We start from the raw sequence: 24,719 nt of genomic DNA on the forward strand, positions 1-24,719 counted from the left end.
TTCAGTTTTTAAAACTTTTTTATTGTTTTTAAGTTTTTTTGCTCATTTTTTAAATTATTTATATTATCTACAAAGTAAAAGTTTTAACTTAAAAGTTACATAAGGGTCAGGTGAGAAGTGGGATTTGATCACCTCAGCCATTATAATTTCATAAATAACGTTTCTCCTTTCCTCTCGGCTGCTAAACGTGTTCATTTCTCAGGAAGCTTCTCGTCGGGTTTCGTTTTTTTTTTAGTTTGGTTAGAAACTTTTCATGTAGTCTGGAAACAAACGCAGCACATAGCAGCAGCAATAAACAGTAAGATTAATACTGTTTAAAGGTTGGAAGATTTTTTTTTATAACAAGGTGCAGACAAAATACAAGTTCCAGTTGAATTTTCTTCTTCACTCTCACTGATTAGTTACTCTCATTCTCTCTTCCACATCTTACTTGGCAAGCGGACTCAAATTGCAATTTGGGACCCCTGAAAGAGTGTGTGTGTTGTTTGTGTGTTTATGTTTGTGTGTTATTTTTGCAGATATCAGGGGCTGAAAAGGATCAGTCATGTCCGATACAACTCTCTAGCTTGTTAAAACATGTCACTGCATCAACCTGTTAACATTCTCTTATTGCCTAGTCAGGGAGGGAAGGAGGGAGGGGAGGGAGAAGCTGATGTGAAGCATGTCTGGTGAAGATGAGGAAAGAGAGGAGAGGGAGGGACTCTCATTCTCTTCCTCGCCTGGTTATGAAGGCTCGGGCTGAGAAGTGCGACGCAGAGCGGGTCCCTCGGCTCACTGGCGCCCTCTATCTACAGCTGCTGCTGATGATGAGGTTGCACTGCAGACAGACAAAATGGGGGAAACGGAAAAAAGAAATATGCATTCAGTGACTTTGTACAATTGTTTAGCTCGCATTGTTTTCCATTTGTCTCGTCTCTCTTGCTCATCGTCAACAATAACAGACTATGAAGATAATAAGATGCAGCAGTCTGTGCTGCACAAACGTGGTGAGCATGTTCCATAAATCCATTAAACTTTTTAGTACTACCGATAATAATCACTTTTTAAACCAAGAAGGAATCTTGCATGCAAAAGACACATTTGACATATTATTAGATTTTTATGGAGACATAAAAAAGCTCAATATGTTCTATAATCCGGGATTTTGTTCAGGAAACTTGACAGACTGTTTGCATAGCTGTACCTTGTATGCATAGTTTGAAGAAATACAGGTTGTTCACGTGTTTAATTTAAATAATGCTCAGGCAATTTGTTTGATAAAGAGAGAGGACAGTGTAAAAAAAAGGATAATCCACCCGCTGTCTTGTTTCCTGCCATGGCTTCACCTCTTTAGAATAATTTATCAAGAAACACTTCCAGCGTAAATGAGCGAGCTGTCTTTTTTTCAGTCTGGCAGATTTCATCGTTAGATCTGCTAAGAGACGCTCAAATTCAGCGGGCCATCTGGTGTCACTACAACTATTCCTGTCGCAGTTTACAAGACTGTCATAGCTTGTGACAGCTGACGTTACAGAGTCAAAGAAAAATACACATTTAACAAGTTTCCACCCGGCAGGAGTGTGCTAGATGATAAAATGAACTGACCTTGTGGATGTGCTAGGTAGGAGAAATGTGTGGTGGAAGAAACAGGTATGTGGTTGAGTGCCTGCTGGGGCATTTGGGGCTGCGGACCCCCCGGAGGACCCTGGGTAGCCATCAGCATCATGGTGGGGTGGGTTTGCCCCGGGTGGTGAGACGGCACCATACCAGACTGCATATGGGCCTAGGTGTAACAGACAGAGTGTGTGTGTGTGTGTGTGTGTGTGTGTGTGTGTGTGTGTGTGTGTGTGTGTGTGTGTGTGTGTGTGAGAGATAACAGACAAAGAGGAAGAAGAAGTCATTAAAAGATGTAACAGAGAAACCGACACCACAACACTATAAACAGTGGCAGCTGTCAGCGCTGTACTTTTGACCCTTTGGATCATCGGGTGTGGATGATGGAATAAAGCATAAATCTAAGAGGCATGTTTGATTTTTGTAACGTAAGCCCTCATCAGATGTTTTAGCGTTCTTTAAACCGGTAAAACATAAATATCTGTCTGAAATGGTTAATATCAGAAAAACAAAATGGAGAGAAACACACAAACACGAGGCTAAGCTAATGAGTATATTTTAGTGTATTGAGCTGGTGCAGGATGCGATTAGCCTAGCTTAGCGTACACTCCTCTAGCTTACCTCTAACAGTTCACTAATACAGAACAACAAAAACCTCTTAAGCCGTTAGTGTTTAACATTCACAGCTAAAGGTAGAAGATACAATGTCTAGTTCTTTGAATGACTTTAGTGGTGATTATTTAATATTAAAGTTCATACTGGAAGTCTGCCCAGCATTATTTGCAGCATCTCTTGCATCATCATGAGTCTCAGGGTTCAAGCTTCATACACAGATCAATAACACTCTCGTCTTCCTCTAAGTGGACAGATCCAAACCTCATAGCCTGAAAAGTTAGCATTCAGACACTTGTATTTTTTTTTAATTGGAACGGAAATGGTTAAAAGTATTTTTCATCTATATATGAAGCATGTTTTCTCATATGAAACTTATCTTGTGTGGGTAGCTACTTGAATGAAATGCTATTTCACTGGTACAAATTGAGTAATATTGCCACATATTTGAGATATGAGCTGATATCGATAGTCACTTAAAATGTTAATATCGTCCGATACTCTTGACTGGCTGGTTAATTCATCCAGCTCTAATACAAATCTAATAACATGCGTACATAGATAACTGATCTGTAAGACGCACAGAGACACGGCGATGGCTGTTTAACACACTTTGCCTTCTTTACTCCGCACATCTTCATCACCTACACCTATTTATTGTGTAAAATAGTGAAGTGTGGAAATTAAGTACCGTAGATCATTAGGCCTATAAATCCTCAGAATTAGTCACAGTGCAGATAGAGTCTGTCACAATAAAATGTGGCCAACAGTTAAAAAAAAATAAACAAAAACGGTTGTTTATTGATATAAACAATATGTTCTCTCTCATCTCCACTCCTTTCACAAGCACCATTTCTTGGTGAGAAAGTTTATTTTCTTTGGCTAACTTCTAGAGGTTGCCGTGATCCAGCGCTGCAAACCTTTGATCTGCTCGCTCGTTTGTATGTATTTTGGTTCATGAGGCGCTTTGCATTGACCATTTAAGGTTGAATGTGGGCGTATAGAGGGCGTTTTATGTGCACACATAGGTCGATCGTGATTTGAAAAGGGAACACTGCGTGCAGGTAAAGGAAACACTCTGATCTCTTGTTCAGCCCGCTGAGAGCACGCTCTGACTCACCTGCTGCACATGGGCCATGTGGTTGTGGTTGTAGCCGTGCTGCACCTGCTGTGGGTGGATGTAGACTGTCTGCTGGGCAGAGGGGAACGATGCCTGGGGAGACTGAGGGTTGGGTCCTGGGGTCATGGAGGGGGGAGTGGGGGCCAAGGTTGAGTACATCTGCTGCTGCGGGGCCTGGTTGGCCAGGTGGAGGGCCTGGGCTGCTGCTGCAGCTAAAACAAATGAAACACATTTCAATAAAAACACAAAAATCAAAGCATCCCTTTCACACGGGCAGATCTCTACTATGGCCGTCACGAGGTGGAGAGGACAGAGACTGCCATGACCACATCTCCACCGTCAGCTCCCAACATCCAGACACTCATCTTACAAACTGCTGAGGTCACACACACACTCCACAACATCATTGTGTGAAAAGCAATTGGCCCAGATGGTGTTTTAGGCCGGCTTATCAGAGATTGTGCCGCAGAGTTAACCGAGGTATTCACACACATTTTAAATCAATTCCTGGGATAGTGCAGTGTTCCCACATAGAAAGACAGCCTCAATAGTGCCAGTTCCAAAACACACAGCAATTACTGGCCTAAATTACTACAAGACCAATAGCACTGACAGCTATCATAATGAAGTGCTTGGAGAGATTGATCCTCAAGCACATTAAGGCTGCTCCCCCACCCACCGTGGACCCACACCAATACGCATACAGAGCAAACAGGCTCCTGTACTCTCGGTATACCTCTGTGTGATGGATTGGTGCACAGTCGAACATAATCAGAACATTTGCAGATGATACAAAACTGGTGGGGCTGATCTCTGAGAGGGGCCAGTGTGCTTACAGAGAGGAGGTACAGAGGCTGGTGCAGGGAAAACAATCTGCCACTCAAAACACACATGCAAAAAAAAGAAAATTGCCGACTTCAGGAAAAAACGTGACGTCACTTTGACTATCAAAACACGTTCCCTGATTTAAAAAGGCACAACAGCAGCTCTACTTCCTGACGACACTCTGGAAGTCTACACAACAGCTGCTGGCGATTTTCTACCAGTGCTCCATTGAGAGCATACTGCTGCATTGAATCCTGGTGTGGTGTGGCAGCAGCTCTGTGGCTGACAGGAAGGCCCTACAGAGGATCATCCATGCAGCACAGAATATCATAAACACACTTCTGCCTGCCCTGAATGACATCTACACATCCGCTCCCTACGAAAGACATCCTGCATCCTCAAGGACACGTCTCACCCTAAACACTACCTGTTTCACCCACTGCCCTCAGGAAAGTGCTACAAATCAATCAAAGGATGCACCAACAGACTCAGCATATGTACAGTATGTACAGGATTTACTATTTAAAATTTGACCTATATTTGACCTTGTTTTAATTCAATGGTACTTTGAGGTCCACTCAGGCTGTGCCAAAGACTTTCGTCGTATACACCTGTACAATTAACATTTTATTCTATTCTGCTCACCTGCTGCTGCCTGTTGGTGCTGTGGGTGCTGGACTGGGCTAGCAGCTGGGTGGCTTTGTGGACCTCCATGTTGAGGGGGACCACCCTGCTGGCCCTGGCCTGTAGGCGTAGCAGAGGGCTGGGGATGCTGAGGGTGAGGGTGCAAGGTGGCACTGGGGTGTGGGTACTGCTGAGGCATTGGCCCTGGAGACACTGTGGGACAGGAATCAGTGTGGGTGAGGATGAAAGTGTAAAACAGAGACACTGGACGGACACTCTGACCAACACACTCTCGTTTGAACAACAAACAAGTTCTGGGCGTCCGTACCATACATGGTGTGTGTCTGCTCCGGGTACTGTGTAGTTGAGGAAGAGACAAGGCTGGGCTGTCCATGTGTGGGAGGCGCCATCATCCTGGCACTGCCCTGCATTACTGGACTGAACACATGCTGCGCCTGGAGGACACACAAGGTCACACGAGAGATGGACAACACATCAGAGCCAGTGTGTTTAACTGATTTTAACCAGTTATGAACAAGTGCATAAGGATGCCTCTGATTGACCAACAAAAGATATCATTGTGAGAAGAGTCATGATTTCCATACATCATTTTTACAGGCTGGCCGCTGCTGTTACTGGGCTGGGTTACCACAACTAAATACACAGTACGCAGAGAGATAGAGCTCCCTTGGGAAGCCGGGGAAAGTTCTGAAATCTGACTGGTCCAAACCCGTGGTCAAAACAAAATCTGAAAATGACTAAGACTAAATTCATATTTACTAACACTGGTTTGAGTACCTTGGTACCTCAGTGGTAAGAGTGCACTTTTGCTGCAGGTTTTTCTGAATGCCATGCACATCCATTCCCATTTCTAGTTTGCCTTTTCTCCTTCTACACTGAAAATGCAAAGAGGAACCTTTTTAAAGTTCCATACAGCAGGCAGATGGTGAAAAAGTGGACCTCTGTTCTCCAGGTGTATGGTTTCGGAGTCTGATTTAAACTACTTTCCAAGTTCAGAATTCTCTTCCGTTCCCCTCCCTTCCCAATTTTAAATCACATTGTGTGTTCACTTTCTTTATTGTTAAAAGCAATACAAATAAATCTCACTCCTATCCCTGATTTGACTGTGGCCTTCAGTTGACTCCTCTGTGTTCTACTGCTTGCTTACAACACTTCAGGGGGGAGAGAATGTACTCTGCTCCACAAATCAGATGTGATGGGCGGCTGGCATCATGCTGGCACTCTGTCAGGCTGCTGGGCTGCATGCATCTGTCTGACAAAGTAGTAAACAGCTGGGAGACATAAAGACTGCCAGCTCTCACTGATTGGACCAGACTAACAGTGATAGTTACATATGGGTCTTAATAGGGGAGCCTTCTGGACTGGGCATTGCTTAATAAGCTGCTAATGATTGCATTTTTTTTGTTTTGGTAGTGGTAGAAAAAGAATACACCATACCTGTGATTGGTAATGTGTCATCTGCTGAACCAGCGGCTGACTGGTGAATTGCTGAGGGCTGCAGGTGAAGTACTGAGCAGAGTAGGCGGGGCTCTGTGCTACAATAGGGGGTCCTGCTGCTGTCGCTGGATGCATCATGGTGGGCGTGCCTGGTGGGTGGTGCTGGTCTGACCTCTGCTGGGGCATGTTGGGTACTGGAGGTTCATGTAAAGAATTTATGTGGAGAAGAAGTTTTAGTTTAACATAATCAACACCGACCTGCTTGGAATCGATGAGGAGTTAGGAAAATGACCACTGGTTATGACAGAGGCACTTTTTTTTTTTCACTGCGTTGGCACCTATATTGAAAGATGACCTTTCTGTAATCCATCTTCACGAAGATGAGAAACACCTTCACAGATGTTTTCAGATAATGGGTTATCTGTACCAAAACTGTCTCATCTGCGTTTTGCTCCTTTAACAAACTGTTCCAGAATAGATAGCTAATTACATCTTGCCAATGCCTTCACCACTCACTCTTTATTTATTGCATACGAACTACACCGGTTAAAACTTAAAAGGTGGAGGCAACGATAGCCTAGCAGTTATAATTGCAGAGGCCGTGTTTTAGACTCTGACCTCGCCCCTTCGCTGCATGTCATCCCCCACTGTCTCCTCCCAACATTTCCTCGTCCTATTTAATACATGCAAAAAGGCCACAGACACATCTTGGCCCTTGACTACAAATTCAGATTTATGTGTATCTATATGTTTATACAGGTTTAGCCAACTTTAGAAAACTTGTCCAAAACAAAGTGAAAGGAAATAGCTAGCCAAGCATAGGTACAGCTCGAAAAAAGCCTTATTAATACCCAATCTCAATATTATTTCCTTGCTAATTGTCCTGTTAATTATCATCTATTTAGAATAATTTATATATTCTTTCTTTATATTTGTCATCTATTTGTTTTGGGTTCTCTCCACGTCATTGAACATGAGGGCATGTCCTTATTGAGTCCTAGAGATTAAATGAAGGTTGAGTGACTGAATGAATCTAAATGTATTATGACGAGTGAGGTACTTCCTGAAGCCGAGACAAACACCTTTTGAGAGAACGCAAAGTTCATGAATATAATCCAACTCAAACATGACCTCCTAAACAAAATGACATCATTAATTGGGGCCATCGCAGTCATTTTACCAAACGATAAATTTAGTCAGCTTAAGTAGGAGAGATGCAGAGATAGAGAGAGAGAGGGAGGGAGAGAGAGAGAGGGAGAGAGAGAGATAGTTGCAGGTCAGGGGCGAAGTGAGATAAAGCAGAGGTCATTCTCACCTTTACCTGGTCTGTAGGGTTTAGACTGGCTGACTGTCATATGTGGCATCTGAACCTGGTACATAGCTGGAGACTGGAGTGAGGAGAGGAGCAAGGATGAAGAAAACAGCTTTATTTTCAAACTTCTTAGAACAAAATTAAAACCAACCCTCAACTCATAGACGAATGTCTGATGACCTGTCTTAACCGTTCTGTGGGGCTGGAACATCTACTCAGCACGAACCAACACATACAAAAAATGTCTAACTTCTAAACCTTTGTGGATGTGAGATTGTGGGAAATATATCTTACCTTGGGTCACATGCATAATCTATACCCGTCTATCATTGGGCAGAAAGAAAGTGTTTTGAACTATGAATTCAACCCAATGACTGCTCGTCATGGTCCATTCCTTAACGTTTAAACATTAGAACTCATGCATTTATCTTACAAACAAGACAGAGAGGCTCCTATTAGCTTTCAGCCAGTCGTTCAGTGAATAGATGCAGCCAATAGAAAAAAGATTAAGTTATATAAGTCCATCTGTGGTGACAGTTGAAATTGCAATAAGAAGTTGGCAAACCAACATCTGATGGCATTAATTCAACAAGCAAGTAGAACATCTCACTGATTGGCCTTAAAAAAAAGGAAAAGAAAAAAAAAGGATTAAAAAAAATTCACAAACCTTCCATATTATGCTTTTCTAATGGAGCAAGAGAGAGGAGGAGGAGGGGGAGAAAAGGGAAAGAGAACCACTCTTTAGTTGTTCACCAAAGTACGTTTACATGTGTCTGATGTTGGATCACCAAGTTTTTCTTAAAGCAACACAGAAGATATTTATTACAGACAACTGATGTCATATTTTATATATGAAAATAATAATCTGACAGATACCAATGTATGGAGGATGACCAAGGGAAAAAGAATGAATGAAGGTATGAATATGAAGTGTACACCAAAGAGAAGAAGAAAAAGGCATGTAAGTATAAAGAGCTGTTCTCTGAAGGACTTTGAGTCACCTCGCTTTTTTCAGACAAATATCTGAATTTCAGTGGATAAGGGAAAATTATGACTGAAAATTATCTGCAGAAGTTTGTTGCTCCCAAAAAAACAGATCCAGTGTTGTAAACTGGTTAAAAAAAAGAAAGGGCAAAGTTTGAGCAATTTTTTGTTCAAAATGAACATTTGACTGCAGCATTTGGAGCTGTCGCTAGCTTGTGTCTTTAATAATAAGCTAGTAAACTGGCTTGAAGCACTTAGTAAAGTAGACATCTAGAAAAGTTTACATTTTCAGATTACAGCTAGTTCTTACAGAAAGCAGATTAGAAAAAAAGATGACACTCATGCAGGATGATAGGAGAATGTTTGTAGTGCTGTAGTGGGAAAACAGAATGAATAAAGCTCCAGCCCTATAGTCTATTAAAAAAATGAATAAAGAAATCTGGGTAAAATTATGATGGCATGCTTACAAAATGATAAAAAGTGCAAAAAAGGAAAGAAAAAAAAGGACAAACAGAAGCTGACATGCTGAGAAAATGGTGATGGTTGTAAGGGATTTAATTGAATGAACTTCAAATGATTAGGGTCATCAATATTGTCAGTCGCTTCTGTCTTCATAATTCATATCTATGAAAACTGGTAAATGTCTCACCTGCACTCCAGGGCTGACAGGTGTGAGGGGATACATCTGTGGGAAGCATACTGTCTGGCCGTAAACAGCCTGGGGCTGCTGGACCATGATGGAGGGGCTGGGCTGGCCCTGAGGCCGGGGAGGCGTCGGAGTGTTGGCTGGTTTGGGCTAACGAAGGAGAACATGTAAAGAGACTCAAAGTTAGTTAAAGTTAACTCTCAGTCTTAGTTTGAGGCATTTAAATGATGAAGTCTCACAGCCGGAGAACTTACTGACCTGTGTGTTGAACCTGGGTTTAAACTCATTGGCATTAGGGTTCAGAGTTGACTTCCTCACTTGACTGCAGGAGAACAAAGTAAAGAAGTTAGAGAAGTTATTAAATCATAATAAGATTTTGTTTAAAAAAAAGGCTCCACAGTTTCAGCCTGTCATTTCCACTCACTCTTGTACAGCCTCCTTTTTCTCCTCCTTTTCTTCATGCTTGGGTCCACTGAATGAGGACGTGGCCGATGTCTGAACACCCTGTGATGTCACATCCAGCCCTGCCCTCTTCATGTCTGGGGCTGAAGGAGAGGGAGACAGCGCAGCGGGACTGCCAGGCTTACTGGTGTTGATGGTGGTGTTGGTAGATGGGGCAGGGGCACAACCGGGGGCACTTGCAGCAATCACAGCACCATCATCGAGGCCCTCCCGCCCAACTGCGGAGGCTTTGTCCAGGGGAAGGTCTTTCGGCTTGTCCGCTGGATCTCTGGGCGGCTTGGTCATCATCTGGTCAAAGGCGGGGTCAGAGTTTGAACTAGACTGCAACTTAAAATGAGAAGACCACTCAGGAGATACACACACAAGCTCATGAGCATGAGTTTGTTTGGTAAGATTTGAACATTTCTAAAACATGGAAATGAAAAAAATACTTACCCTAAAATCGACACTAAATTTCTTTAAATTATCTATTTGTTTTCTGTGGTCTGATGCCATAGAAGGGGGTCCTGTAGCAGGAGGAAAGAGAGAGGCATGCTTTAGGATGAAGACATTCATTTTTCAAAGACAGAAAAAGGTTAGAACGAAGGCTAAATAAAAATCAGGTTAGGTTTAAAGCATTGCTTTCTTGAACGAGTAATGCTGTCCAGTGTGACCTGTACCTTTACAGACTGGTCTGGTGATACTGGGTGAGCTGTCCAAGGGCTTGATATTCTCCTTGTTTGCCATTGGGGATGTTTGCCTTGTTTCCTGAACACGACACTCCTTTGCTGTAGAGAGCAGGAAATTATTAATATCCAAGTACACAGCAATTCATTTTTTCATATCAAACATAACATCTCTTATATCATAACCCTCAAGCGTACCATCTGCTAATGGAGAGGCGACCATGCCGGGGGCGGGGCTAGCAGCAGTAGGGGAGGAAGTTGATGTTGGTGTGGCAGCAGTTTCCACAGGTGTTGCTCCTGTCTGGGGTGAAGGTATGGAGGAGGAGCCAGAGGACGCTCCACCCATACTGTTCTGTCGGGGGGAGCGAGGTCTGTGAGCTGAGGAGGACAGGAAGAAATGAGATGATCTGAGGGTGATCACACGATGTAACTCACTTTAATCTACTGACGCACAAGCAAACAATGAATAGATTAAAAAAAAAAAAAAAAGGACATTCAGAAGTGTTCTACCTCCACTAACTACTGATGACCATGTCCCTCCAGAGGAGCTGCTCCTGGTTGGTGGAGTCACTGGGACCTCTCCAGGGGCATTGTGGGAAATTAAGTCCACTCCTGGGGGGACTCCAGTAGTCCGGCAGGGTGGCACTCTGTGAGCACGAGGTGTCCGCTGTGATTTTGGAGACATTCTGGGCGGACCTGAAGTAAAAAAAAGAAAAAAGAAAAGACAAAAGCTGAAGATGGACAGAACTCTTTGATGTGACAGTGGGAGTGAGGTGAACAGCGTCCTAACATTCTGCTGTGAAGATCTCCCTTCTTAACTAACCTGTGTCACACAAAAGCTCTTCAAAAAAACAACAACACATCTGCACTGATTATATCTTAATTTGTGGTTATTTTAATTATGTTATTTGTTTACATGCATGTTAGTGGAAAAACTGCACATGATCCTGTAAAAGTGATCCAACAACACAGCACACTTATCAAACCACAGCCAAGTGAGGTGGGAGATGAGAACCGGGAAGACGGTAATGAACGTGAGGTGGACACCTGTGTTCAAAGATAACTCTTCAGTAGAGTTTGTGCAATCACACAGAAAGAATTTAAACAGTCCGGTTGTCACGATACCAGAATTTATACTTCGATATGATACAAGTAAAAATCAAACCATATCAATACCTGGTTTACAAACATGGTTAAACAATCAGAAGTCCTAGGCACCCAATAGTGGGTTCAATTTGCAAACAAGCTCCTGTATAATGTCTAAATTGCACAAATAGATTGGCAACATGTTGGCACAGAAACGTTGCCAATGTTGAATGAGTGTCTTCAGTACACCCACTTTAAAATATTCCACTTTAATTATGCCTTTGTATCAAAGTATCCATAAATTGTAATGTATAAATACGTGTGAGGCAGCAGCCCTTAATATTTTAGCTCAGTACTCCAGTAGATTAGATTCAACTTGTAACAAGGGTTAAGTGGTTAAAGTGTTCACTTGGTCTAAAAGCAAGGGGAAGGCAACTTCTGAGAAAACAGTAAAAATAGCATTCTTTTTTTTTTTTTTAAGTATCTAATTAGGGAGATGTCGCAGTGAAGGAATTCCCACCGCAGTGATTCAGGGTGGCTCAATAGTGCGGTATGCAGTATTTTCAGCCCCTTTTTATTTATTTAACTAATTTGTTTGTGACTCAGGGGTCAGAATCTGGCCCACCATCTTACCTGAAAGATAATTTTGATTGTGACTTTTATTTATTATATTCTTTTAAAAAATGCCACTCTGATCAGCACCAGGCGCCGCTCCCGTGCACACTGTTCCGTGGCGTGATTGTGTGTCTTAGTCACTGATTGTCACTGTGTTACTGTTAAAGACAAATAGTAAAAGTCACAACCAAAATAATCTTGCAAGCCAAATACCATTTGCGATGTGATATCTCAAATGAGACGTTTCCTCCTTTCACACGGATCTTTTGGGCGCAGATTTTACAAATTGCATCATCTAAATTAGCTGGTTCTCCTTTTTCATTTGGCCTACAGCTGAAATGTTTCCAAAGGGACAAAGTTACATTTGGTTTAGTTACCAGTGCAGTTGCCATTGTTTCCATATGAACATAAGGTGAGGTGACTTCACGTGAGGTTAGCTTGTATATACCGCGGTAGCCTTACGATTAATGGAAAAAAAATGACAAAGCAACTGCACACAAAGCACACATGAATGTTTACTGCCTCACTACTACTGTAGGACAAGTCCACAGGACAACTTTAGAGAGCGCAACACATTGTTGTTATTGCTAACCTAGTTCAACTACTTCTGCTTGGCTACACTTGTGCAGCTAGCTTGCTAGTTTTAGCTTATGGAAGACTCCTATAATGCATACTTAGTGCAGCAGCAGAGCTTGCACAGGCAGCTAGACAAGCAGGTTAGACATCTAGACAACCGAATGATAGGACAGTCTTATGACAGGCCTGTGACAGCCACACATTCGTCTTTAATACCTCCTTTTGCAAGTGCTTTTGCGTAAATAGTGTTATCTTTACAGGTACAACAGATGACAATTCTGGCCGTAAGTGATACTGGGTGTCATCAGAAATGCAACACACTGAAAAAACATCTTAGCAGAGGAGGTTCACAGAAGAAAAGCTCAATGACAAGTTCGGTTACTCTTGCCTGCTTTAGCAGAAAACATGTTGAGGTCTTGTGGAGGCATAACTCTTTTGCTTAACAGAAAGCACAGAACACATCGTGTTGCACCCACATGCCAAGGTGAAGCTGCCTGATGCACTGACGAAGGATCAGCTTTGTGGCCTACTGAATCATCGTGAGTATTTGGCATGGAAATGACAAATCTGACCCCAAATCAGGTTTAAAAAGCAACTTCACCTTTTTGTGTTGTTTCACACTAGACCTGGGCAAATTGACTAGTTTTCTTATTAACTGTTAAGACACTTTTTTAACATAAAGACAAGAGGAATTTTCTTTTGATTTTGAGCTCAATCCAATAACCTTCAACATATGCCTTTGCCCAGATCTACTCCACACTGATGTGGGTACCTTCTGAAGACATGCGTTTGGGCAGGGTGTTGGCTGGAGACGTGGGCCCATGGTGAGAAAAAGAGGATGGGGAGGAGGGGTAGGAAGGATGGGATGAGTGAGAGGGAGGCCTGGAAGGTCGAGAGGGGGGTCTGGAGGGTGGCCTGGTGGGCGTGGTCGCCCGAGGAGGCAGGGAGGAGGGGCCAGACTGGTAACGAGAGGGGGGGCGGGAGGAAGGAGACGGACAGGGTGAGGGCCAATGGGATGGACCTAAAGGAGGGAAGGACAAATGATAAAAGGATGACAACCAGTTAAAGTGGTGAAAACAAAGGTATGGTAGGAACAGAAAAAAGGGAGAGATTAACCACATGAGAAAGAAGGGCAAGACAAGAATAATATGATCACAGAATAAATGCTTTAAATAAACAACCAATTACAACAAATCTGAACTTCCTAGAGACCCTAGACCAGCGACCAGCAAATCTTAAGAGTAAAAGGTTCACAAGGGGTCAATATATAGACTAACCAATGCATTAAGTGTGCAACAAAAACACAATAGGTTTGTGTGTGTGTGATGCATTCATCTTACCTCCATTGACCACCCTCTGGTCAGCCCCGGAGCTGGGACTGTAGTCGTGGGGTCCTGGTCGAGGAGCTGACGGTCCAGATGAACTCTGAGCCAGACGGGGGGAATTCTGACGTCCCGGTCCCCACGACATCGCCTCCCTGTTCCTCTGACCTGGAGGAATGTACTTGTTCTCCCTGCACTCACAGACACACACAGACAGACACACACACAATACAGTCAGAGACACGTTAGGATAACACTGTGGGGAATCAGTCTTTAACATTCAGCTAATTACTTCTCTAAATCGGCCAAAAATAATGATGTTTCTCTACCCACTAAGGAAGTATTTGTTCAAGAACAGCTGCTGTCTATTTAGCGAGTTTACTGGAATTACGTTGTCTCCATGTAAGGCTTGATTATTCTCCTAATGCATGTGACTGAGCCCTCTACCTCAGACCCCTTTTACAAGCATTATGTAAACAATATATGTACACATACTCTGATCTTTGCTCTTTGATGTTAAGAACTTTACTTCCAAAAAATAATTGATGTTGTATTGTGTATAACCTGCTGGTATAAAGCATATTTAAAAACTTCACTTTGTGCCATGCTGGTCCATCGATCTTTCTCTTGACTCAGTTTAATATCGGTCACTGGAAGCTTAGTTTTTAGAGAGCATATACCAGTGTGAAAGCTGTATCTCTCTCTCCAGGTCTGTCTCAGTCAACACAGAACCCGGGGGACACTTCAGCACCCCAGGATGATGAATAATCTCTGTTGATATTTATAGCAAGTCTAAACGCATGAACATGTTGCTTCTGGTTTTAAAAAAAAAAAAGGCTGATGTCATTTGTAGCAATAAAATGTCAATCATGCATGTTCCCAAAAGTGACAACATTTACAAATATTAACAATCTGCTAACTCGATTTAATGCTAAACCAGCTCCATAAGTTCTAATATTTACAATGAAAAAATGGAAATGCAGCAATTTTGTACAACTGCATTTCCAAAAGGAATAATTACCAACCGTGAGAACTGCACAGTCTGCACTGACACACAGTCACCCCTAAAAGAGGTATGTATGTATTTGCATCATGTTTGTACATGTGTAATGTCTCACCTGCTGAGTGTGTGAGACTCTCTCTCCCCTCGCACCACAGCAGTATATTTCTCCTCCTCAGAGCGTTCATCGTTCTCCAGGGCTACGCGGGCTTTGTATGTTGCACTGGCCTCAATCTCTTCCGCCAGCTGGGCAGCACGCGCCTCCCTCTTGAGGAACTCTTCTGAGTTGTCCCGCTCCAGGGGGACCCTAGGGAACAAGCTCAGGTCAAAACAGGGAGGGTCTGAAATCAAGGTTAACTCTTTTTCATCAGGTCCAGACAAGATTCAAGAGTGATACTGCGTAGGTTTAAGCAACACTACAGAATATTGCGCCTGGAATGCTATATCATATTGTCAGTCATTTCCTTTACATTTTAAATATCATTTAGAGAGAAAAAAAACGCTCCAGGCAACAACAAAAAAAAGGACAACAACATATTGCTATAGAAGATGCTGCTGGTAATGTATTCCACAAGCTTGTGCAGCTGAACTGTCATGACTTGACGTCACTGTCAGATTTATTTCAAAGCTCATTTTAAAAGATAAGATTTAAGATTAAACTTTCTGGGGGGCTGGACTCACTACTGTACAAACAGTGTGAACTAATCATGGTTCCTATTGGAGGCTTACATTTCACTGTTCATGACACACACTCAGTTTAGAAAGTGAAACATGTTGGAGGGGAAGTTGCTGACCCCAGATATTAATAGAGATATTCATATTTCTCCAGAAAAGACATCGTTTCACAGCAAAATGTACACAAAAAGAAAGACACATGAGCAGAGGGAAGCTTACGTATATGTAGACAGGCTGCTGTCATATGTAGACAAGACTCCATATTTCTCCTCATTGTACTTGAACATGTCATTTGGATCCCACCCGTTTGACTGAAATAAAGAAAGAGTGAGGAGCAGAGAGGGAGAATTTCATCACAAAAGCTCTATACATACACATCTTGTCATAGGTTTGTACAAACACAGCACACAAACCTTCCTTCACTATCAAACCTACAAGTTACCATACAAGAGAACAGTATAGATTCTATTGTTTGTGCAGCATCAATGGTTTGTTGAGTCTGTGTCTGTTTTCTCACCACATCTGTATCCAGAGACTCGAGGCTGTCAGAGTTGTGGGTCTCTCCTCCATCCCAGGGCTCTAGATCTTTCTCTTTATGCTCGCCATTGATCCTAGTGCTCACTGCTGCATCTGTGAAATTGTCTGCAGCACACAGAGAAAACATATCTATGTACAGCAGACTGCCTCGCACAAACACACATACACTAGTACACACACACACACACACTCAGGATGGCATACAGTCACATTGCTGCACTCTCACTGTGTATGCAGGGAAGCAATCATGCCTCAAGAGCTTCTGCCACAAGCTCCGACAGCAAAGGTTTATAAAGAGGAAAGAGTTGTCCACCAGGTACACCCACTGACAACCAGACATGGGGCTGACTGGATTCAGAAAAATCCTTTCAAAATTGATTGAGCCATCGTTCAAGCTGGCCTTGGTAAAAGTAACAAAGATAAAAGGGTTCAGGATTGGTCAAAAGGTTTGCTTTGTATAGAAATAAAATATATACTCCCCAAGCACTGTCTTAGCCGGTGACAGCCTGAGACCCAATTTATATGACTTTTGAAAGGAATTCCCATCTCCTGTCAGCCCAAGTCTGCTCTGAAATCCTCAGAAGTGGAACCCATGGACTTGTTGCACAAAGCATATCAGCCACCTGGTGTTACATAACTCAGCTGTCCAAACTCATCCCACAGATTAAGTTCGGAAGTATTAGATTGGCACCATACATGAAGTTGGACTAATGCCGAGGTCAGACTACACGTTATAAGCGCGATCTTGCAAACGTAGGGATTTGTGGACCCATCAGCCCCGAAAATTGAAAATCGTTTTATCTCGTGTTGTGTGTCATGGTAAGAGACAATCAAGGCCACATCTGGGACGCCTCATCTGGGACGCCTGCATTTCTGTTGGCCAATGAGAGCACAGAGCGATGCACGCACAGTGGAAACGAGGGTGAACAAACAAAATGGTGAAGCGAAAGAAGAATGCTAAAGTTGATGCTAAGAGATTGAATTTTGAGACAGAGGAAAGTTTTAATTTGACTGTATTGTTTTATGGTTACAGTCTTCTTTCCGGGTGTCATCTATCCCAGCCCCCTCACGTCGGCGTTGATGATTAGTCATGTGCCACGGTGTGATCTGTCGGTCAAGTCACGGAACTAATGTATGTGTCTGTGATCGCCTAATCGGAAAATGACCATCGAAACACAAAACGATAGTGTTGTCTGACTTCAGCATTACACGACTGGATTATTTTAGTAGAGGTTGTTGAAATGCTCTATGCACTCTGTCCATTCTGGAAATCATACATAAAATAAGGATTACAAATCAAATGTGGGCAAAGTGAGGGGTAAGCAAACATGCATTTAGATTGCAGTCAATCCCATGACTTCAAAGCACCACGGGGCCAAACCAAATTAAACATCTTTTCATCGGTTGATTTTTCATACAATGCCCAGGAAGCAGATTTTGGTGCTCATGCGGGACACTAGATTTCAATCTGTTGCTTTCAATGGAATCATGTTTAAGGGTTCAATCATTTCCTTCTTGCTCTGATTGTAACTTAGAAAAGTTAAAATAAGAAATAATAACCATACTGTTGTTTATCGTTACCCTAAATTCCACATCTGTGTCTGTGGCATGTATCAATACAAGTCTTAATTTCCTACCTTTTACTAGGACTGCACGACAAGAGTAAAATATGCAATATGGGATAATATTGTTCAATATTTCCGTACCGATATAAAGTGGATTAAGTAAAACATAAATTAACAGTGCATACAAGCTATAATTCATTTTTTCTATTTGCTTTTCTTTATGTTTTACACAATACCTTTGTTTGCAACATTTTTTATTCTGCAGGAAAAAGGTGTGAAAGTGTGGCCGTTATACCCAGGCCTTCATCTAATAGGTGACATGTACGCATGCAGAGTTAAAAAGCATAGCTTGGTTGCATAAAATAATTTATTTACTGCCGTTAATTTAGACTTTTGCAATGTGTTCATTGCAAATGCAAATGAAATTGCCATTCATTTTGCAGCCCTACTCTTTCAACTATTAACTTTATGTATCTTATACCAGGCATAGGCCTGTACATACATAGTCTAATGTCAATGTTAGGAGGATAGGTCTTTATTTTAACCTCTGCTAAATGTGAAAGTTTAACTTAACAGCCTGTTAAAGAGAAATACTTCCACAGAAAGCAACATCCAATCAAAAGACAATTAAGGATCTCGTCAGAAGATATAGCACAAATGAGGCAGGCATTTGATTCTTATATTCAGATTGTTTATCCCTAAATTCCCCAAATCAAGTTTGATTCAAAATGCAGTCAAAAGGTGAGAAGAGATCAGCCTCAAGCCTCGAGAAGTGCTTCACAGATTTGTTTGGGTGCATACAGAGATGTGAGAGAAGAGAAAACAGCCATATATTACCTGTGTCAGAGGAGACTAGACCATCAGAGAGGGGAGACAGACAGACAACAAAATCAAAAGATGGACTAAAACACAGAATGACTGACTGGCCATTAAACCAACATTCTACTTTCTAATCAAAAATGTCAGGATGTGCATCTCCCTTGAAAAAGACCTCTCAACTCAATGGGACTAACCTGGATAAATAACAGTTTAAAAAAATGTTATATGTATCATCCATGCAACAGCTTAAAATGGAAATTCAGCCTGATTTATTTACAACTTCAATGTGTTTATTTTAAAGCTTTTGACTCCGTATGTCCCTGATCTGAGCTAGTGAGATGTTGAACAGCATGTACCTTGTAAAAACAAAAAAGGACATTTCTAATCAGTACATCACGTGAGGTCCTCTGGTAAGACTAGTCCCATGGGAATGGAGCTTAAACAACTTAGGATCACTAACATACAAATTGAGCTCTAGATGTTTTACTCCTCTGCAGAAGATTAAAGATAATGTCAGAAGTGGGACCAGTGCAGAAATCATACAACAAAATTGACCAAATAAAACTCGGCCACACAGTCTATTATCGTTCAAAGGAGAATTGTGAGGGTCAAGATGAATTAGATGAAGAAGACTCATTCAGCCTTTATTGAGTGTCCTTGCTGTGCCAGGGCAACCTCTGGATCAATCAATAGATCCCATTAGTCTTCAATGACTGGCCACTCAGAGCAGACACACAAGATGTAACTTATGGCAAAGCCTCTGTGACATCAAGGTAGCAAATACAGACTGAAAAGGATCAATATGTTGTGTGTATACTGATGTGTATTTTTGAATGTGTTTGTTTTTGTGTGTTCAATGAATACAAACTAACCTAGCTAGAATGTGTATGCTTCATGAGCTTTTAGTGTGAACAAGACTGGGTACATAAAGACTGCTATTGTGAGAAAACGTGTCTACACAAACGCCCTCAGTACCTTTCCTGGCAAAATTGAGGTCCACATCTTTGAAGGTCACTACTACAACATCTGAGGCCTTGAAAATGATGCTCTCCACAATATCTTCCTTCCTGGGGGCTATGCTCGGCTCTGGGCTCTTTCTGTGGGCTGCATCCAACACCAGGTCACACTGCAGGAGTAAGTTTTTGTTAAAATGGATTAAAGGGCAATCTGAATCACAAAGACAGCCTTTACTATGTACAGGAAAGATGAGACTCTTACGCCACCATGCATTGTTTCAAACATCCAGTTACTGTAACTATTCTCTGGTTCCAGCTTCTAAAGGAGGATTTTTATTAAATCTATGCTGTGTATTAAATTTATGTTTATTAAGAAGAGATCACCCTAAAGACAGTGTAGAATCCTTCCTGTGCTATTTTCAGACAAAAAACTAAACCTGATCGATACATAAAAAATAAAGACAATCCTGAGAAGCAAAACCAGAGAAAAGAGGACATAATCAAGTATATCCCTTGGTGTGTTTGATTGAACTGAAAATCTGCCAATATGGCCCAGTATGCCAGTATTACCCACAGAAAAGTCTCTAGGTTCATTGGCTGATAGCATATATGAACTTAAGTCTGACTGACATGAATAAATGGAGTTTGAGCTGATTGGCGTTCAGATCAGAATGAGGGACTTGTTCATTGCAACATGAGCTGAAACCAACTCCAATTTCCTCAAAACAATCAGTTATACAACAACTAGTACAATGCTAAATGAGAGAATGGAAAACACAAGTCCTGCATCCAGAGATTAAATTGTTGACAATAAGACAGTGTGCAGCAGCATGGTGAGTACAGCTTGGTGAATACTTCACCATGTTTGAATGCACCGCTTGCACACACTGTGGTAATAAAAGCCAAATGTGATGCTTGGTTTTGGTCTTAAAACAAAGTGGTGTGTTTGCCTGCAAGCGAACCAAATTCTATTTATTTTGGGGTATCCTGCCAGGCCTACTCACATTTCGGTCACAAAAACGTTAGAAAACAGATATCAAGATATATGCTAGAGAGTATTTATGTTACCAACATTCCTCCAAGATCTAAACATAAAGACAAACTACCTTTCAGAAACTAAAAAAAAATTGCTCAGGTTAAGCTTTTGATTTGTGCAAAATTAATGTTCCCCCACAGGAGAGAGAATATGGCATACTTCAACCTAAAAGGGAGGATGAAGGGCTGCATGCCTCTCCACCATAAAAGGAAAGATAGAAAGGGCGATTTTTGTCTTTACAACCTCAGGAGTGAAGCTGCTATTGGCTACTTGGTGGGCAGTTACTCCCAGCACAGTTGACTTTAATCTGTATTACTGCTACCGAGAAAATCACGGATCTAGTTCCACTTTTAATTGAAGAACATTGAATTGTTTGATACTTACCTCTGGGCCGTATGTCTTAAATACTCCCTCATAGACCGCTCCGTTTTTCACTTTCAGCTCACACTTGGCCCCCTATAAATCAATAGGCGTATCATTATTCAATATACTTATAAATGATCTGCTCATCAGATGATGTGTAAAATTCTATTTACACCTTTACAAAATAAATTCAGAGAGCCATGTGTTGTAAAACAAATAACCAATGGATCAATCTCTGCTTTGATTCTTTCAACCAGCTGTCTCTACAAATCACAGAGGTTTTGTTTATAGCAGCGTAGACATTTTTGAAGAAACAGCAGGCAGCCAGAGACAGACTGCAATACCTTCTGCTGTTAGAAACTAACTTAGTTTAGTTTAGTTTATTAGGATCCCCATTAGCTGCAGCATTACAACAGCTATTCTTCCTGGGGTCCTCACAACAGACTTGACAATGCAACCATTACAACACGTCATAACACAACATTAATCATAAACAGGATAAACAGGACAAGACGGGTGTAAGCGTTATTCACATTGAAGTTTCAGACAAGGTGTTTTTCCTTTAGCCACTGGGCTTTTTCCTCTATTATTACATAGATAATACAAAGTGAACATACCACCACTGAAGTCAAGACATGGACCATCCTCATATTTGCATATACCCCATTGAAAATGACCTAAAGAAAAAAAACACAGTTAATATCTGATATTTCCAACATGCAAAAAAAAAAATGCAACACTAAGGACATCTGTAACATTCATAAGTCATTCTAAAAACTGAAATCCAACCACTTTATTTATACTTTATCTGAAATCCATTCTTTGCCACTTTAAAACTAACTGCATGCCTTTCAAAAAGATGTCACCACCTCCAGGTGAATGAACAGAATGGACAAGAGTAAGCATTGATCTACAGTAGTGTGTGGGTTTCCAAAAACAGCTATTTTTCTTTCATGAAATACTTCATTCAGGCAACAGAAAACTCACAATAAACCAGTTACTTACAGCTGCAGGACCTTTACCACTGTGTCTGCCCCTGAAAAAAATGGCAATGTGTCAAACTCACCATCACCATCATTATTAGCCCTATTCAGATTGCCGTTTCAAGGTGTCGTGCTTACGTCCCTGTGAGGTTTCGCTTTCAATATAATTGTTGTGGGATGTAATGGGGGAACAAAGGGATCCCCCCCTCTCTATGATGTAGTCCGTAGTCTGTAGTAACAGAATCGTTGCAGTGACAAGACGGGATCGGGGATGCCAGTGGGGGAGCGCAGCGCTGTGTGTGTTTGTATATGTGGAGCTTCCGCTGTGCCGTGCTCTCTTGCGCTTCAGCAATGTCGTAAGGCAATGTGAGTCCACAGATTGGGACATCAACATAATGCCTTTGCGGAATCAATAACAATGTCTTAATACGCAATGACGGCGGAAACTAGTAACGTCGCTGTTGTGCAATCTGAAAAGGGCTATTACCATATACTGAAAACTGAACTACAGTACCCACTGATGGGGGCAACTGTACAAATGAAATGACTGAAATCTCAGAAGGAGATGGGGTAAATGCCTTAAGATATTCAAGTGCCACCATTGCATGTTACACACAAATGATCAAAATTAGACATCTAGAAAATTCAAATTCATTTCATGCTTGAATGCAACACAGATTTGTGAATTCCTCACAAGAGGAAAAGGTATTTTGCTGGTTAGAAAAAAATGTTCCAAGCGGCTGCCAGCCAAAACACACAAGTAGCCTACATTTTTTTTTCCCCAAGCATGTCCTAAAATGCACCTTGTTCAGCAGCTGGCACGTAGCCAGGCATTCACACACGATACAATGAAGGCAATGGCCACTTTCCCTACATTATATCTACTGTAGCATAAGAATGAGAGGCTCAATTGTCTTGGTCCAAAAGATTATGACGGAACAAATCCAACTAATTTGGAAATGTAATAAGCTGTACATACGTGAAAGAGGACAAGTCTTATTTTACAATTTCTTCGCACGGCCTCAATAGATAAAAACCTACGCAATGAATGGGACGTACTGTCCTAGTGACCGGTGAATAGAAGCCTGACCGTATTAACACCTCCCATAACCACAATACGCATGCAGCTCCTGCACTGGCACAATGTGTTGGCTTTATCTTAGGACCACATATAACAGAGATGCCATGCTTCAAGGACATTATTTCATACGAACAGCAGCGATGGCAACGTCAAGGTTGAAAGCCCGTCGGTCTAATACCCCCCCCCCCCCCTTACATCCCCCTCCTCACCCCCTCGTCTCCACACCCGCCCCTTTCTCGTGTGCGCCCACACGCTTTATATCAATTTCTAGGCAATCCCCGTTGCAGCAATGTTGCGGTAATACACCAAATTAAAATGACAGTAAGACGCAAAGAAGACACATTTGCTCTCATGTAGAACAGCATGTCCCGTTAGCAAGCAAGAGGCAAGTGCATTGGATATCCAAGCATGGGGCTGTCAAATGGCTAATTAACGCGAGCTTAAATTGACTCCATAAACTGATATCTGCTTCACACGTGGGGGGTTAAAAAAATGTGACTGTCCAACCCAAACAACTGTAAAAAAAAAAAATAATAAAAAAAAAACAGAGAGCATGATGATAGGTGCAACATAAATAAAGTGCAAGAGGAGGTAACGTTGCAACATTACTAGAGCCAGCTGACAGGCCTCACTAGCTGAACACTGGACGGCCAAAAGGCGTAAAAAAAAAAAAAAAGGCCCGCACGCCGTCCACTAGTTTTTACACCATTTAACCAAAATGTCATCTCTCAAAACTGCCACTGATGGACGTGACTGTGTGTACGGACTGGAAACTGTCCACATTATCCACCAGTAATTGTTTTAATTTCGCAGTTAGTTGACATTTTTTAAAAATCCACCACACCAACAGACCTGCCCATGTTCTGTCTTCCCCCGCCGCTTCCTCCGGCACCGGAGGCGGCGGCACCAGCTGTGCTGCCTCCGCCGGGCTTGCTGCGATTACCACCGGCCTTCATTGACATGGTGATCCCATAAAAGACGGCGTTTTGAAAACGAGCAGCTTCACACCGCAAAACGAGTCGCTGTGTGTGTGTGTGTGTGTGTGTGGGTTTTTTTGTGTGTTGTTGTTGGGTGACAGCTGGTTAGCAAATCCTTAAAGATCGGGCTTAGCTATCAGGCTAATGTCAGTGTGTCTCTTGAGGACGATGCTATGCTAAGAAGCTAACAGTTTGCTAGCTAAATTAGCAATCTGTACAATTCCCATTAAAACTGAAAAACGTGTGATTAAAAAAAAAAAAGACAACACGCGCAAATCACTCTTCCAAAAATAAACATGGGTGTAACACCTCTTGTCGGTTTGTTGTGTCTAATCCTAACGAAAAAATCTGTTATCTCTAAATAGGGTTCACAGCTATCTCGGGTTCTTTCCGTTGCTAACAGCGAAAAGACCAAAACAGTCTGAAAGGGCACAAAAACCGGCGGAGGGATATATGAGAGGCGTAGCGGCTCAAAACATACAGACTAATATCGCTATATTATTGTTCCCTGGAAATTAATTAGTCTGCTATACAGAAAAGCTTGGGCATTTTTTACTGTCGATCACTAAAAGAAACACGTAGATAAATCTTTGTTTCAGAAAATTAAACCTACAACATGGCACTATTTCCAGGAAGTCCATGGATCCTTTACGGCTGTTTAGCAGCATCCACGTGAGCCGGCGAACACACTAAACACACTATGCACACAAGTGGAGCAGCACGTTATCTACACACTGCGAGCGTAGGTTGGCGAGCATATATTACACGTAAAATATAATGGCTCATCATTAGGCCGATGTAGATTTTGATACAGGATAAAGGTTAAA

At 41.9% G+C, this 24,719-nt stretch overlaps 1 protein-coding gene across 12 annotated transcripts; it reads right to left on the minus strand.

Moving 5' to 3' along the window:
* Nucleotides 1-24,312, minus strand: atxn2 (ataxin 2). 12 transcript variants are annotated; one of them, XM_065949657.1, is made up of 26 exons: nt 23,768-24,309; nt 21,857-21,887; nt 21,469-21,528; nt 20,873-20,944; nt 19,472-19,622; nt 18,515-18,529; nt 16,093-16,217; nt 15,795-15,886; nt 15,019-15,207; nt 13,919-14,091; nt 13,351-13,599; nt 10,812-10,997; nt 10,500-10,679; nt 10,296-10,403; nt 10,072-10,142; nt 9,599-9,957; nt 9,433-9,496; nt 9,178-9,324; nt 8,212-8,229; nt 7,548-7,620; nt 6,233-6,426; nt 5,103-5,229; nt 4,796-4,987; nt 3,326-3,537; nt 1,585-1,762; nt 1-817 (listed from the first exon to the last, which is right to left on the minus strand). In XM_065949657.1, the coding sequence occupies exons 1-26, from the start codon at nt 23,875-23,877 to the stop codon at nt 789-791; spliced, it is 3,405 nt and encodes a 1,134-aa protein (XP_065805729.1). In that variant the 5' UTR covers nt 23,878-24,309; the 3' UTR covers nt 1-788. The 12 variants fall into 12 exon arrangements, with proteins under 12 accessions (XP_065805729.1, XP_065805723.1, XP_020486209.3 ...); XM_065949651.1 differs by having other exon boundaries at nt 7,554-7,620; nt 9,599-9,963; XM_020630553.3 differs by having other exon boundaries at nt 9,599-9,963.
* Between the last annotated feature and the right edge of the window lie 407 nt (nt 24,313-24,719).

The sequence above is a fragment of the Labrus bergylta genome, chromosome 2 (assembly GCF_963930695.1).
Source record: "Labrus bergylta chromosome 2, fLabBer1.1, whole genome shotgun sequence".
NCBI classification, from domain to species: domain Eukaryota; kingdom Metazoa; phylum Chordata; class Actinopteri; order Labriformes; family Labridae; genus Labrus; species Labrus bergylta.

Coding starts and splice junctions, on each gene's coding strand:
- atxn2 (XM_020630553.3), bottom strand. CDS start 23,877: ATGTCAATGAAGGCCGGTGGTAATCGCAGCAAGCCCGGCGGAGGCAGC. Junction 13,600..13,918: donor CCAGAGGGTGGTCAATGGAG/GTAAGATGAATG, acceptor TCCCTCCTTTAG/GTCCATCCCATTGGCCCTCA. Junction 3,538..4,795: donor GCACCAACAGGCAGCAGCAG/GTGAGCAGAATA, acceptor CATTTGTTTTAG/CTGCAGCAGCAGCCCAGGCC.